Source organism: Opisthocomus hoazin, chromosome 1, assembly GCF_030867145.1.
Source record: "Opisthocomus hoazin isolate bOpiHoa1 chromosome 1, bOpiHoa1.hap1, whole genome shotgun sequence".
NCBI classification, from domain to species: domain Eukaryota; kingdom Metazoa; phylum Chordata; class Aves; order Opisthocomiformes; family Opisthocomidae; genus Opisthocomus; species Opisthocomus hoazin.
Window position 1 is genome coordinate 151,598,457 of NC_134414.1, and position 17,369 is coordinate 151,615,825.

Genomic DNA, 17,369 nt, shown 5'->3' on the forward strand with positions numbered 1-17,369 from the left:
TTCATGCCACAGAAACTAGCTCAAAAAGTCATCTCATTGTACCAAAACATTAAAAACTAAGTTTCAGCTTCTACAGGAAGGTAGGCCAAAGATGTGCTGAGTGACTTCAGGGACATCATGGGAAAAAAACTCACTGCTCAGAGCTTTTTCAGAAGCCCCAGTGTACCACAACTAAAAACGTTAATGTTCTTCTTCCCCCTTCTGAGCATGAGTACATCAGTCTTTGTATTTCAGAGGTACAGTATCACTGGTCATGCCATCCACCCCTACTATAATTAGAACATAAGCTCATCAGCCCAGTCACAAAATCAACTTACTAACACTTTTTAATGACTCTGGTAGTCATAAAGAGAATAAAAACCATTTTTTAAAATATTAATTAATCCTCATGGACGATAGAACAAGGGTTGTATGGAACTTCAGCAGTCTTCGTTGGGTGACAAGTGTGCTGTTGATTTTCCGTTATCTGTAACACTTTCACTACATCAGACATCATTTTGAGCATTCTGTTCTACATCAGTATGTAGATAGTGAGAATTCCAACAGATTGTTTATCCTGATCATGAGATTTTCCTGACACGTTGAACACACTATCATTTAAATAACTGCCTTAAATGAATATTTCTGTATCTTTTTAAACTCTATGAACAAGTAATATGTATGTCTGCCCTAAAGGCAGTCCCACAAATGGCACACACATTCTACTACTCCCAGGGAGTCTTGTACTAATGTAGGAGGGTTGAGGTAACTTCTTATCTCTAAAGCTCAAGTATGGCTATGCCTCTGAGACTCTAGCACTACGATGCTATAACAAACAAGTATAATGAAACTGCTAGCATGACAGCTTATTTTACACTTGTAATTTCATGTAGTCTTCCACTTAATAAAGCATGTTCTAATGATACAAGTGAGACACTTTTTGCATCATGGAGTTCTTTTACATTACTTATGCCTCACATGAAAATCAATACCACAATGGATGAAGTTGAGGAATCACTATAGCACTTCTTGTCACAAGGGTCACTGTTACTATTGCTTAGAAAGTGCTATAAGTGTATGTGGAACTCCAAGAAATAATGAGGCATGGGTAATCTCTGACATTCCTGAACAGCAAAAATGGTGGTGAGCAGGATGGGAAAAGGAAAGACAAAGATACAACAACAAATGTTCAAAGATGCTGTGGTCAATGCATATATCTTGAGGTTTTGTAAGTTTTCACTAGCTTCTTGATTTGCATTAATTTGTATCACACTTCCTTAGATGAGGTTCAGAGGTCAGATGGAAGAAAAATCTTGTGACTTAAATGAAGAAAGGATGAAGGCATCAGGCATGGATGGCTACATGAGAGGAGACAAATTGATGAAAGTAGAGAAATCAGATAAATGAAGCTGTAAGAGACTGAGGAGATCTAATCACGCTATGAGAGCACCTGCAGAACGGAATTGGCTTTCTTCCTTTTTTCTTATCTTCTGCTAAGCAAAGCATTCTGGGACACCAGGGACAGCTGCCAGAGGTCAGAGCAACTTTTGAAAATTGGCTTAAGAGGAAAGAGGGTGAGAAAATAAAATGCCAAGCACAACATCATACTGTAACCCATTTTTTTGCTATTGCTTTGAGTGCATATTCTGTTCAAATTTGGTCATGTTTAGTTTTCCTAGTAAGACATCTTAATGTCCTTTTAACTGCATTTCATGCACTTCTATCTGGATTGGAAAAATTGTTGATCTGTCTTCGCTGAATCTGTTAAGTCATCTTACCATTGACTGAACAGACCACAGCGCCTCCTGGAATGCATGTTTCTATACGTTCCTTTTATGAGTATATTGCATGAAACATTTCTTTACAATACAGATTTAGAGATACTTGATCTTGATCATATATACATGGATGTGAATGAACAATTCCACTCTGCTGTAAAAAGAGTGTGATTCAGAATCAATTCTTTGTCTGAAAATGGGAAGAGTTCTACACTTAGGACAACAAGCTAGAAATAGTTACGATGACTTGAAGAAGGCCAAATGTCCATGTAGGGATAACTATGAATCCCACGATGCTGGAAGTTTGCCAGTACAGCTGCCAGACACTTATTGAAAACCATGTGAGCCAAGGTACTTTGAGGCCAAATGAGTGCTCAGAGTAGAAAATGATAATTCCCATCCTGAAAACTAAGAGCCAAATCATGAAAATTTTATGCTGAAAAAACTCATATTGACATCAGTGGGAATTTTCCCTGAGAACAGTCTCCAGGATTCGCCTCAAACATACAACGTGTATCCACTACACATTGCATATTAAGGCTGTGTAGGTAATCATCCGTTTGATAAGAATACATAAAGCAAAACGATCTCTGCTCAATTTCCCCTTGATTGAGGAAGAAAGAGACAGTTTCATTTTACAAAGCATGCATGACAAACATATCTGGGTTGCTAAGAAAAAACAGAACCTTAGAAACTATCCCACAGTAACAGACCAAAGACATTATCAGCAAAAAATAAGTCAACCTACTGCTTCATTTTAATACTTTAAGGGAAGTCAAAGAAACACCGTGAATTCATTGAACAGCCTTATCCTAATGCACTAAACACAAGCAGAGCAGCAAGGCAGTGCACACTGGTAGGAAGGAAGGTTTCCACAAATGAGAACTGGAATGACCCAGATGCTGTCTCAAATCAAGATGGAAACTTAGAACGAACAGAACAGAAAGCCCAGCTGTTCTCTGCTGCAAGAGGGATAATTGTTACAAATCAAGGATTAAAACCTTCTATTTCTTATGATGAAGACACTGGGAGGGGAGGGAGAAGTCATTTACAGCAATGATGTGTTTAGACTGTCCTAGTAACGGGATAGTCATCCAAGGAAAAGTACTTTGGTATCTCAGCACATATGAAGGGATCACTGGTAGATGTTCACCATCTTTTTAGTCCAGATTCCTTGCACAGTAAATTTGATTTATGTAAAATTAAAACAAAAGCTTCAATAATGATTCTATGATTCTATGATGCTAAGTCATCTAACATTATTACAAGTTTAGGGATGTTAGAAAACAAAAGCCACTGTACAAGTGCATAGGAACTCAGCTACCAAAGGTATTGTAAAGCAACACAAAACATTTTTCTGTCAATATTTATGACTGATTGTACTTTGGATGGATTACAGATTTGTAGCTTTTGCGAAAAGATATACAATAAACACTGCAAAATCCTTTCAATTTTACCTAAAATTATGGTCTCAGGATAAAATATACTAAAAATTAGCAACATTAGAAACTAAAAGTTTCCTCCAAGTAGGACAAGGTAAAAGCAAGATAAAAATCATGAGACTTGAACTTGTCATTAGTCTCAGGCTGCGTATTGCCATTATACACCACAGTGATCCCAAAAAACTTAGAGAGAATGTTAAAACAGAAGGTCACTAATGCATGAAAGAGGCAAATATTTTGTAGATTCATCCTATTACAGCTTGTCAAAGGTCATAGATTTTAGATCTATGACTGAGTGGGCAAGTTGCTGTCAAAGTTTAATGCTAATTCAAACTTATAACATAAGACTTCTATCAATCCCATGGATAGAACTACTGCAAAAGTCATTGGTTTGCCTGTCTTGCCCTTACCAGAGACAGACAAGTGAATATAAGGTAAGAATGTTTCTAGCATGCCAGATCTCAAAGTCTCTATCAGTCTCACCCATTTTAATAAGGATGCCTCATAAACAACATCGTTTTTCTGCCACACAGGAAACTCTCTTCCAGGTAATATCAGACTGGATTTTTATTTATGAAATAGTGTTTTCTCAGCATCAGTTATTTATGATATTTCTTGATTTTCATTTCCCTGGAGTTTTCTTCCTTTCAGCCTCTGCGTACCTGGAACACAGGGCTTACAGGCGACCTGGCTTACTAGGTAAAAGCAATGGGACTCCATGTGGCATTCTAAGGTACGCTTCCTAAAACATCTAAGCACATATATGAGAGGCAAGCTAACAAAAGCATAACAATATCCAGAATTATCTGATTCCAGAAGGTGTATATTGTGACCAACCACTGTCTTCCCAAAACTTTGTGAACTTTTCAAGTTGAACCATGATTCGTATTAGAGCATTGGCTCCTCTCTAATCTGGAGAAATACAGATACTTTAGCTAATCTGAACTAAAAATCTATCTTTGACCATAAATATTTATTCAGTCTTTAATCATTTATTTCAGCTGCACCAGTGCTTCTTTTAATTGTTTCCCATAAACATCGCAATGACTGAATTTACAGCCAGGAATGATCATGAAAACAACTTATTTGAAACAAACATGAATGTTGAATGTGTAGTCAAAAGCTTTTACACTTGAAGCTTGAGTTTAATGGCTTGAATTTCACGGCAGCATAAGCCAAACTAAGCCTGGGCTCCCATACTCTCAGACTCAGTTTCACCTTGTGCTAGCCACACTTTTCCATTTCTGTCCTTACATTGACACCAGCGCATAGGCAGCTGCATGGTATGACCAGGATCAAAACTCCTGCACCTCATACCCCCAGCCACCCTCCAGCTGTACAGCTGCCTGAACTGTTCAGCACTCCGTCGTATGATTGCCAGCATGCATGTAAGAGGAAGAACAAGACTGCATGGTTGGGATAGTAGCACCGCGGTAGCGTGAAGTCAGGTTGGCTTAGGCTGTTATGCAGCTGCAACCTACAAATGAAGTTGCATGATACAGATGAACTGATTTAATAGTTCACCATTACTAAAAGGATTTTCCTAATCCACGCTTTCTTTTCTTCCTCTGCTCAATGCCCTGATTATACTACGTGAAAATTTATCTAATTGGTCCCCTCCACCACAAACACTGTCCACTTTATTTCCAGAATTACTTCTCCACAGGTTTAGTCAGTAGGTTCAGGTAACGGATGAGACACTAGAATTAGTAGCATGAAAGTAAGGAGGGGATCTCTGCCTAGTATCAGTGAACCACTGAGGCATTTTATGCAGCTTCACCCTGTGAGTCCAGATCTTCCAAACAGACTTCAGTGAATAACATGGCCAATGCATTAAAAAAAGAAAAACAAAACCTAGCCTCTTAATTTTACAAACTAAGATAATCACCTCAGCAAAACACATGAATTTTAGAAAAGAGTCAGCCATGTCCCCCATTAAAGTGAGAGAAGGGGTTTTGATTTTACTCTTGAAACTGTGCCACATAGTTCAGGTGCCTGAATTTACATTTTGGATGCATTTCTTCTGCCAGGTCTACGGAGGCTGGTAACCCACCTTCTATGGAAGAGCCACCAACGGAATCTGGATGTCCAACTTTCAGAGTCCTTTGAAAATCTCAGCTCCAGATGTCTACGTTGATGCACTCATATTTGAAAATGCTGTGATAGGCATCCATTCAGAGATAGTGAGAATTTCATTATTGTGTAATGAACTATTAATGAACAAGCTACAGTTCAGAAGGTTTTCACACAAACCTACAGACAAAGATGGCAAAAACTTTCTACACTGCCTAGAAGAAATTTAATGTTGCAGCAGAAGCAGCAATGTAGGATGGAAGCAGGAAGATGAGATCTAAAAAGAGCCAGTGGTGTTTTGCTGATTTGAAGTCAAGATCCAGAATCAGAAAAAGTGCTTATACCTTCCAAGCATTGGAATGTTTTCTGTAGCTCTGATCTAGAGAAGTGAGGATGAATACAGAAAAAAACTACACACTTATGTGCTCTCATAAAGCAATAAATAAAGCAAGGCCATTTGAAACTCGTATCAATAAAACAGTCTCACATCACATAAATATGTATTTGATAGATGTGTAATGTGGGAGAGTTTTTATGGGCATGAGTTTGCAACAATGTTGCACTACTCATAAGTGTCTACATGCATGTGAAAATGAAGGTAATTAAACAAAGTATAAAGGTCTAAAGCAAAACTAAAGAATAGGAAACAATTCTGACTGCTGAAATATGATGAGTTCTGAAAATCTGCATTCATTTTATACAAATGACAATTTTTGCTGTCATTAAACAATAACACAAAGTATTGTTTTTAAATTTTGGAAGCCTTTCCCAAGTTCAAATGTAGTTTTACAAATGAATTCCATTGGGTTTAGTACTTCACGCAGTTAGAGAGAAGAGCTACTTCTCCTTCCATCTTACTTTAGTCTTGATTAATCTTTCTGTGTCAATGACACTTCATGTGAAAAATCACAGAATAAATAAAAATGACCTAGCAATAAAAGACTTTACAGAAGAATAAATGACACTTAGAGCCCTTTATTCTAGTTCATTAAAATAAGAGTATCTTAACACATTTCCACTTTATTTACACATGCCTTTGGGGTTAAAAAATGGCAGCGTGCATTCATACACACAAGTAAGTGTAAAATGCATTTTAAATTTAAAAGAAAAAGCTCGTTTCCTTAAAAAGAATGTTTTTTTCCTCATACAACAGAATAAATACTGATGTGGTGCTGAGGTTCCTGGAGCAACACACTGAACTAGGACCAGACTCTGACCTCCTGGTTAACATCAATAGCAGGTTAATCTTGTGTCGAATTTACCTAATACTGAATCAGTCCAAGACACCTTCAAGGCACAGGAAAACTGATCTTGTTAGATGTAACAGAGGAGGACAGAGAGAATGAAAAATGGGGTGAGAAAAAACAATGGTGTCTAAGAGACCTTTGAATGAGAGAGCTGGAAGAGGGAGTACTAGGACTCTGGGGCACCGGGAAAGGACAGATAGGGTTTGTGAGACTCTGGGAGAAGAGAAAGTCTGTCTCTGCCTCCTCACACCCATCTCCCTCAGAACACACCCTCCCTTGCAGTACAAGATCCCCTACCTTCTCTCCATATCTTGCCTGTTCTGCAAGAAGCACATCACTGGCAAACCCTGCTTATCCACCTGAATCTTCTGGGTCACTAGGAAGGAGCAGAGGAAGAAGGAAAGACCTAGAGATGGTCCCTGTTCCTAGAGTGCCAGTGCTGGCTATAGATACAGGACGCAGTAGGTGAAGACAGAGAACTATGGTAAGCTGGACTTTCCTCCCTGTAGTTCCTTTCCTCTACCAGTAGCTCCTATTTTCCAATGTCCATGCCATGATCATGCCCTGGGCAACAACACCTGCAGCAGAGAGATGTGCTCCTCCACAGCTTCACACTCCAAGCAACTGCCCACCTCTGTGCTTACACCGAGGAACACGAAGATGTGAGCCTCCTCTCTGATCTCAGCGGAGCGCAGAAGGAGAGAACTCAAGCCACCCCAGGTGACCTAGCCTTTGAGTGGCCCATCACAACCACCTGAGGAATCAGGACTACCTACAAGGAACCAAACAGCTTTGAGGCTTGTGGACAATTCAGTCCTGGAAAGGACACAGGAGGTCATTATAGTGGAAAAGGAAAAAAAACAAGGAAATGAAAGCATGTTGATACGTCTAGTCAAAGAGAAATAAAAGAGAAAAATTAACTAGAGCCCCACCATGTTGTGGCACATCTCTGGATCAACAGTTTTGGAAAGAAAAAAATTCAATCATATGTCTTTACCAACTTCTTGGCAAGCAAGGGAATTATCACCTGCTTTGGTTCACATAGTTCACAAAAAGTATATTCAAAGTGTGCCTTCATGTGTAATTTTTTAATGGAGCAACAGCTAGTACTGAATAATTTCCCCTAAGGCCTTAGGGATAACGTGCATTTTTCAATATTCCTTCTGCAACTATCTTATAAAACTCTCATCTTCCTAAACGTAGAATTTAAATCTAATGTTGAAAAGAATCATTCAATGATCAGGGCTATCCTAGGATCATTAAATAGTTAGTGTTAACAGAAATTTAATGAAGGTGACAGAAGATTCACTGGGAGGAGTGACAAAACCCAAGAAAACGTATTAAAGAAAACATACAAAGCGATAAAAAATTTTTGGAAACACGGGCGCAAGAGGAAAATCAGAACAGGCATTGGAAAAATGCGAGATAATGCATCTGCAGAAAAAAACCCCAAACTGAAGATCTTATTGGCATAATAAACCTGAGCAGTAGTGAGGATGAAAGGAGAGATTTGAGACAACACAAAATATTGTAGCCACATGTTTCCTTTTTACCATTACTGACCATTTTTTCCCAAGGTGACTAAGCTGTGAATACACAGTCATTAGAGTCTGCTTTTCACCCCTCCATTTTTTAAACAAAAAAAAATGTCTTCTACTGCGTGTTTCAGGAGACTCCATTAGAACTTCAGAAAAGGAGTCTGGTCCTATAATTTGCAAGGTGGAAGACAAGCTGAAAACGTCATATTAATCAGATCACAAAAAAATTTTGAAAATGTAGTAGAGAAGATCGAGTTAAACCATGATGGAGTTAGGAGAGAATGGGATATATCTGTAATCATATCTAACGTCACCAAGTCTACATGCTATTTAATTCTGTCTTATCCAATCTACGTTCCTTATTATTTTATCTTAACTCAGCAATAATCCACAGGGTATCTTAAGGTCTTGCCTTAAGGGTTCAATAAATTTTTTTTAAAGACATCAAACAGAAGGAGGAACAAGACTTTGGGAATTAGACTTTGCAGAAAAATGTTTGCAAACATTTTACAGAGCAAAGGCTTTTAACTTAAAATTGTAACTTACCATATGTGTTTCTAATCAAGACAGACACCTAAGTTCCTCCTTGTACAAAAACAGTGTAACAGCATGACTATTTGCACAATAACAAGACCTCCACTCCTTGGCATTTCAGTCAGTGTGGACTTCCTGTCCATTCATTCTTCCGAGTTCTGCTTCAAATTCTAAGATATTTTCTTTTATAATTGCATTTCTATTTCAGTTTACACAGGACTGTTGGTAAAATCAGGTAAAATCTCTTCCACCCAGAAAACCTAAAGCAGGAACATCCTGGGTCCTAGAAATGCAATTTCTGAAGATTCATGGGAGGCAAATAGTTTCTACTCCCCACGTCACTGATATCCTTCAGTAGCTCTTCACCAAATCCTTCACAAGTAGAAGAACATATGGATCCTCCCACCCCTACCTCTGCTTTACTGATGGCTATATCCCTTATTACACAAACTAAAACAAATAAATGCACAACCTGTTTGATTGGGTTACACAAACACACATCGGTTGCATGACACGTTGAGTGCTTATTCATGGTGTTTCCAAGGCTTTGTCTGTTTTCATGTTACTAGTCTGTTTGTTTCTTCCTCCCTCACATTCAGTTATCAGTTGCTCAACTGCTTTTCAACACAATTATCTATTTTACAGTCTAGCACCCAATGCCACATATTATTTTTGTAGATTTCAGATGTACAAATGCAAATCCTCTAAGTCTGTACAGCTGCCAGCTGCAAATAGGCATGCAAGCCTTAGGGAGTCTGCTTTTTCAGACTGACGTTGCCAAGATATTTACAAATAAGTGGACTAAATTCATCTCTTGTGCAACTCTTCTGAAGCAAAATATTCGGCCCAGTGTGTTGAAAGAAAGTTATTTTACTTAAATTTTGTAGTCAAGAGTCCACAAATATTACTCTGAAGGCATTTATTTCAATATAATTCTCGCATCGTACTCCTGAGCTCTTCAATTTTTATGGTGGTTTTCCTCCCAGTTTTGATTCCTTCCTTTGGTGACTTCCCTTTCTACAGTAATTAATAGTAATAAATATCTTCACCCCATCTAGCCTTAAAACTGTCATATCTTCTGACCCTTTCCTTCTTGTTATGTTAAGTCACCCTGTGCATTCCACTGCTAGTTCCTTCTGGCCTAACTTGATCAGACACAATTTTCCATTTCCCAACATAATTTTCAACACTTGTAAAGACTTCACCACCATGGAAACATGGTGCCAGTATCTGTCTCACAGAAAAATTTATCCTCATCTTTATGAATCTAATGGATAAAAGGTGAACTAAACCTGATCTAACTTTTGCATTTTTGCTGAAATACCAAGAGCTGACAGAAGATGACATGGTGCATGGTTTTTGATTAAGACGTCAGGTCTAGACACACAGAAATTTTGAGCCTTATTCTTCAAGAAAGAGCTGGATCAACTAGAAAGTGTCCAAAAGGGAACAAGAATAAACAGTCATCTAGAAATTTAAGAACAAAGATAGAAATAGCAGAGGCTAGTTCATCTTTACAAAAAGGGGGCCAGAGAGATACGATATTATGTTGAATTTTGATGAACAGAGGACAGAGGAATTTTTTCTTTATCTTTGAAAGAAAGAACAAGAATCTTTTAGCAAGGAGATTTAAGTTAGGACTAGCAAAAGCTTATTAGCAGTACAGATAGATAAGCATTAGAATAGATTGCCTGTGGAGGAAATGAAATCTCCACTGCTGGATTTATTTAAGAACAAATTAGACACACATCTTTTCATAATGATTTAAGTAGAGTTGATCCTATCTTGCATAAGGGATGGCCCCCAAGGTCCATTCCAGCCATATTTTTACGATTCTACTCTCCTAGCTCTTCAGCTTGTGCTGAGATGTGTCTGGCACTCCTTCACTTGTCATAAACAAAGGATTCTTTCTGATCCCACAGTTCCTGTCCACAAACTTTTACCACTTCAGAGCTCTTCATCACAGGGCCTCACAAATCTATGGATTCTTTCGCAGCATTTTGCAAGTATTGAGCTAAACATTAGGATTTTGTACTGCAAGTGATGAACTTGAAATGCAGTAAAACCTGGTGAGTTCATCAAGTATGCTGCAGAGGCAAGAGTTTTCTCTCCAGCCTATCAGTTTGTACTGTAATTAGTAAAAAATTGCTGTCTCCCAGGTAGCAGTATGACATTCCACGTAGGACAGGCAGTGATTTCTGATGTGCTTATGTGCTTGGTTTACATCCTGACTTCTAAATTGCATGTACTGGGTTATACTGTGAGCATCATCCACTTCATAACTGGATAGACAGTAGTGGAAAAGCTGAGAAACCAGAGGCAAAATAGGGGAGGTTGTAGTCAAGTCGTCAATGAAGGAATACTTAGGAGGCGTCTCTTACGCTAAAGACATTGCTAAAGGCTGCAGTTTGCGACAGTGATGGAAGAGGAATACTGGACTGTGCTCTCTGTTCTCAGGGTTATTTTTTCATTATATCCAATGATTCTTCTCTGAGGAACAGACAAAAGTAGAATAACATCATCACCATGCTACATCATGAAGTTGTTATGGGTTTGCTTGGCAAGGTTTCGGTAGCAGGGAGGCTATAGGGGTGGCTTCTGTGAGAAGCTGCGAGAAGCTTCCCCCATGTTTGATCCAGCCAGTGCCAGGCAGCTCTAAGACAGACCCATCACTGGCCAAGGCCAAGCCAATCAGCGACGGTGGTAGCACCTTTGTGATAACATATTTAAAGAAGGGGAATCAAAAAAATGCGGTGAAATGGCAGTGGAGAGAGAGGAGTGAGATGATGTGAGAGAAACAACTCTGGAGACACCAAGGTCACTGACGAAGGAGGGGGAAGGAGGTGCTCAAGATGCGGGAGCAGAGAGTCTTCCTTTGCAGCTCGTGATGAAGACCATGGTGAGGCAGGCTGTCCCCCTGCAGTCCATGGAGGTCCATGGTGGAGCAGATATCCACTTCTAGCCCACGGAAGGGACCCCACACCGGAGCAGGTGAATGCCTGAAGGAAGCTGTGACCCTGTGGGGAGCCAGAGCTGGAGCAGGCTCCTGTCAGGACCTGCGGACCCGTGAGAGAGGCGCCCACACTGGAGCAGGTTTGCTGGCAGGGCTTGTGACCCCATGGGGGACCCACGTTGGAGCAGCCTGTTCCTGAAGGACTGCACCCCGTGGGAAGGACCCATGCTGGGGCAGTTTGTGAAGAGCTGCAGTCCATGGGAAGGACTCACTTTGGAGAAGTTTATGTTCCTACTCTGATTTGATTGTTGGTAAATTAAACTCCCTTTTCTCCCCAGGTTCAGTCTGTTTCGCCTGTGGCAGTAACAGGTGAGTGATCTCTACCTGTCCTTATCTCAACCCTTGAGCCTTTCGTCATATTTCGTCTCCCCTATCCAGTTGAGGAGGGGGAGCGACAGAGTGGTTTTGGTGGGCACCTGGCATTTATCCAGGCCAAACCAAACAAAGTTCATAATGTCAGCTTACTTTTCTTCTAGTTTATTTGCACCCTGCGGCCTTTTCGAGCTGAGCTCAAGTAGCAGGGCTGGATGCTTGTATGTGGTCTGTTGTTTAAGGAACTGTGCTGGCACATAAAAAGATGAATTTGAAGCCTCCCATCAAACTGACGTAGCCCTACAACTCACCTTCCAGGAACCTGACCACTTTTTATTAAGTCATTGAAGAGAGCAAGGCACACTGAATTGTTCCATAGAGGTAGTCAGCTCACCATTAAAGACAAAAGAGAATCTAATTGCTGCAATTCTGAATTACTGAATATGACCCTCTTCTAGAGCCATGACAGCATTTATTGCTAGGGGATATGCAATGGAAGGTCCAAAATCTGCTTGTGCTTAGCATGATATTTTTTGTTTAGCAGAGTTAGAAATTAACCCTCTGGTGAAAGTCAATAATTTAAATAGACCATAGGCCATGACTTGTGAAACAATGCCTAAGAACAGAACTGAAAACAAAATGAGGGACACTATAAATACTAGTAAACAAGTATGTCTCATTTTTTGGTGAACTCAGGTACAGCTAGAAGCCCCATAGGCTGACTGCAAAGCACTTGAAAATTATTCTGGAGAAACCAACTTGAGCACAAACATCTGGTGCTTGCAACAGCTCTGTGGGTGAGTACCTAGAGCTCAGAATGTTGTACCCAAGGCATCATAGATGCACCACAGAACTGCGTGCAAAGATTATTTACATTATCCTGACATGTTACAGTCATCACAGAGAATTTTTGTTATACATAGTGAAGTAGCATCTCTGTGACAAAGTATTTATTCTGTAGCATTCTGTTATTGCACTCCGTACAATGGCATATGGGCATTCTCAGCAAAGAATGATCTGCTGTTAATATAGGTGATGATTTCTTTCACGGTACTTTGGTACTCTAAACTGTATCAGTTATAGTCATTTAAAAAACATAGCTATGAACTGCATTGTGCTGGAGAACACTCATGAGAAATCTAAATATCAATGCATATCTTCAGATGCAGAATAATTTTTACAGTAAATTAGCACAGGGAGAGGAAACCTACCTCTTCTTCCTCCAGTCCAGTTAGATCCCAGAAGTAATCCAGTCTCATCTGCAAACGCTTCCATTGTTCAAGGAACATGGTAGCTTAAAAAAAAAAATTACAAATCCAGAACACTACGGTGAATGTTTATGTTACTCATAAGCCCCAGCTGATATTTGAATCCCATTATGCTAGGCCCTTTATAAATAAGCACTAAGAAATCACCCCAGGCCCAATTATAAAGAAAGAACACAAGCAAAGCATGGAAACAATAATTACCGTCTTTTTACAAATAAAATACAGAAAGATGCAACATGGATTGCCCAAAGGCAATAGTAAGTTCTTGTCAAAGGCTCAACCCACCCCTCCTGATATCCATCCCAAGGACATAATCTCTCTTAACTTAGCATGAGTCATTCTATAATTCAAGAATACAAAGCATATAATGAAAAAAATCTAGGTCTAAATATCAATCTGTAACATTCTAGCTGGCCAGACAGATTCTGCTGTTTCAGTGTTTCTAGTCAGTCAGAAACATGTGAAGAACATGTGTGTAGCCTGCTACTGAAATAAGTTATTGCTACCTATATGTAAACTAAGAACCTCAGTAATATGTAGAAAATAATGTTCTTTTAAAATATATTATAGTGGTACAGTTGACTGCTTTTGTCCTGCACAGACATGGTGATTTTGTCCTAAAGGACTGGCCAGTAGTTCCGCCTCCTGCTTTTCCTTTTTCATTAATATGAAGGAACAGATGTTGCACTGTTGTCTCATATGCAGTCTCCTGATCATCCTCTCATAATTGCTGTTTCCTCTAGACAGCCTTTTGCCTAGATGCCCATGATTTCTGGACTTACAGATTTACTAGAAATAGCACTTCTCACTCTTGACTTGAGGACACCTATTTTCAAATGACTGTATCAATACTAAACCAGTATATGCCAACTAAAAAAAACCCACTATACCAGTAAAAGCTATACCTATAAACAACTATGGCCACTGTTTTCCATTTCCTTATGCTTCTTTTCCCCTTTTCAGTTGGTGAAAAGGGCTTGTAAAAACAGTTAGATCACAGCAGTATTTTCATCCCTTTGAACACCTTGTAGATGGCTGCACAAGACACACAACAGTGGAGAATTAGATCCAGCTTCCTTTGACTGCATCTACACTTGCTGTGAGATGTAAGACAACACTGGGAAAAGTTAGACTACTATTAAAATAACCTGACACTTATGAGACAGAATCTATTCCAACAGTTAGCTGAAAATATTTTCTGCACAGGTATCCTCCCATAACGTAAGAAATAAATATCATTTAAATGCCAGACTGGCAGTACACTGGAAGTAAATCCAGACATTAAGCAATTAAGTTGCTATCTCTGCTCCTTTCTTGCAGAGGAGAGAACATATAAAACCTATTTTTAGCATGTTTTGAAAACTCAAGGGTTTTTAGATATCCTTAAACACAAAAACATTTGGTTATTTTATAGGGTGCTATTACTCATTCCATTTTTTCCTGTTATTCAAAAAGTCAGTTCCACATTTAGCTCTGTAAGAACTTACTTGGCTAGATGCAATAGCTGTTCTGAAATCAGCAAGTTTGAACTGACTTACACTAGCAGAAAAACAGTCTCATAGAATTCAACTGGCCTTCTAATAAACACATCTGACAGCTGAAATCCAGCATCCCAGAACACCAGTGACATTACGCACAATTAGCCAGGCATTACTCTGTATTTTGTGAATATGGTCGTTTGCAAACAGTATTGCTGGAATCACTAAGATACTTCATGAGGCATCAAGATCAGCTGGTAAAAGCATGATTCCTTTCAAGTTATTAGCTATAGTAAGTCATCTGCCTTTTACAGAATGGGAGAAGGCAAACAAGATGAAAATCTTCTTGTGCCCAGCACCATCATGAAATGAAGCCAGCTTGAATTACCATACTTTGCTCTTTAAAATATACAATTGCAAGTCAGAAGACGTCTCGTTTTCACATCACTATACTACATACTACGAAAAAGCATTCAGGCAACATTTACTCAAGACACTGTGAGGCGAGCTGATTAGGTGTGTGAATGAGATCTCTCGTTCAGCAGAATGAGCTCTAGACATAACGAGTACAGTCTTCTAGCAGTAAGGCAAAAAAATTTCATGTAATCTAACACTCAATAGGCAAGCTGGGCAGAGTTAGTAAAGGATACTTTATTTCACTTTGCTGTTCTTTGTATATGACGGCTGTATTTTCTTGCTCTGACAAGCTCAGTTATCATGGTCCCAAGAACAGACTTTTCCAATCTGTGGGAAACATTCTTTGGAAGGGGGCTACAGTTCAGAAAGAATTTTCTTATTCTTACATGCCATTTTTAAAAGCAATGCATACAGAAATATTTGTTCCTCTCTGTTCCTTTACAGATTCTGCCAATTTACATTAGCGTAAGGATATATCAACATTTTGCTTTGCACATTGCATTGCTGTTACTAAAATATGTTTGTTTTGGATGAGGTTGCATTGAAATGATCATTTGCATGGATGCAAGTTGACAGTATAGATTCTCTGTCAGGAAAATACTATTTACCCACGAAAAAGTAAATGAATTGTCTTTCATACACATGTTGTCCAAACAGCTACACTGAAACTTGGACAAGGCAGTGTACCGCATGCTTCATGGTCGCTGGTATACTGTGACACCTTATCTGCCAGTCTACTCCGTCACTGGCAGCAATCTGAAGTAAGAAAATCAGTCGTTGTGAGAGTCCATAAACTCATCATGTTTTGCTTTTTCTCTCAGTCATAGTGCTTACACATTCTCTAACTTCTGCTGAAGGGTTTCCAGGAACTGGTAAACAAATGCTTCTTACTTCCACGATCTGTTCTGTCTCCAAGTTCTCTAAAAACTCTGTGCTATCCATACCCAACACCAAGCTACCAATCTAGTGATTTCTAGAACAAGCGGTAAAATTTGAATAGGGATGCAAAGTAAAACACACTGATTGCTGAGGGATGGCTATAATAGATTAATATATTTGCTCAGTTTCATACTAACTATGAAAATTTCATTGTGAACAGTGAATAGGGAAATAAAAATCATTTTACAGTAGCAGTAACACCTTTAACTTTCACAGTAAATAAGACCTACAGTGAATGAGGGCATAACACCAGCAATAGTACACACAAGCACAGTACACACATTTTTCAGAGCAGAAGTGGGGCCAGAAACAATAAGAATATCTCCTTCTCTGGAGATATTCAAGACCCGCCTGGACAAGGTCCTGTGCAGCCTTGTGTAGGTAACCCTGCTTCGGCAGGGGGGTTGGACTAGATGACCCACAGAGGTCCCTTCCAACCCCTACTATTCTGTGATTCTGTGATTCTGTGATTCTGTGATTCTGTGACAATGCCTTCATTAGTGTTTATGAAGTATTTTGATGTCCTCAGTGAGACAGGGTATATTTGCCATTAAAGAAAACCAACCTTGTTTAAACTGAATACTTTAGAACATATTATAATTAAAACAATAATAGTCCCATTGTTCTTGGAATCCCATAAAGTTTTGGTAAAATTATGTGACTAAGTTGTCCCACATGGAAGTGCACTCTGTGCTTAAATTAAACCCTTTCAGCTGCCTGCACCATACGAATCCCCAAATGCATTCCTGCCCCAAATGCAGAAGGTGTTAACACGGCAAAGCTTAGAAGTGCCATTTAAACAAGGCAGGGGAGGGAGAAAGGACACATTTTTCTTCCCTGAACTACCCAACTCCTCTCCATTTATTCCAAAGCTTGCTACTGACAGCAGAATACCTTGTCATATTGCTCGCTCCAGTCTCAGCACAGACAGCCCCTCGCTGGCCTTTTGAGGCTTGCCAGCTTCACAAGGTCGTACATTTCCCATTCAATCCAACAGCACTTTATTATCTGTAAGGCTACGACGCTGTACTACTGTGCATCACAGCTTTCATTTCTGCCAGTAGTCCAAAGATCAGACGACACTGTCAACACGCAAAGCAACACTCACCCCAGAGAGCCATAAAGATGGAGAAGAAGACTGTGGCGGGGTTGTCAAACAAGTGGCTAGCTCGAGCAGTAACACACGCAGAGCTGAGGTTCCAGTAGTCACAGAACTTGTCACACAGGGGGCACATGATGAAGGCATTGCGTTGATCGCACATTTCTTTACTATGAACGACAAGTGCACACTTCTTAGGGCATCACTGCTCAGAAAAGGGGATACACAGCAGCAATATTCAGCAGCACCTCA

General features: G+C 39.5%; 1 protein-coding gene across 1 annotated transcript in view; it reads right to left on the bottom strand.

The window, feature by feature from the left end:
• ANO2 (anoctamin 2) overlaps window positions 1-17,369 on the bottom strand; it is a 187,924-nt gene that overhangs the window by 95,504 nt on the left and 75,051 nt on the right. The window contains exons 12-13 of the mRNA XM_075418515.1: window positions 17,127-17,287; window positions 13,128-13,210 (exon numbers count right to left, since the gene is read on the bottom strand). Coding sequence (XP_075274630.1) covers window positions 13,128-13,210; window positions 17,127-17,287 — 244 coding nt within the window. The remainder of the gene's footprint in view (window positions 1-13,127; window positions 13,211-17,126; window positions 17,288-17,369) is intronic.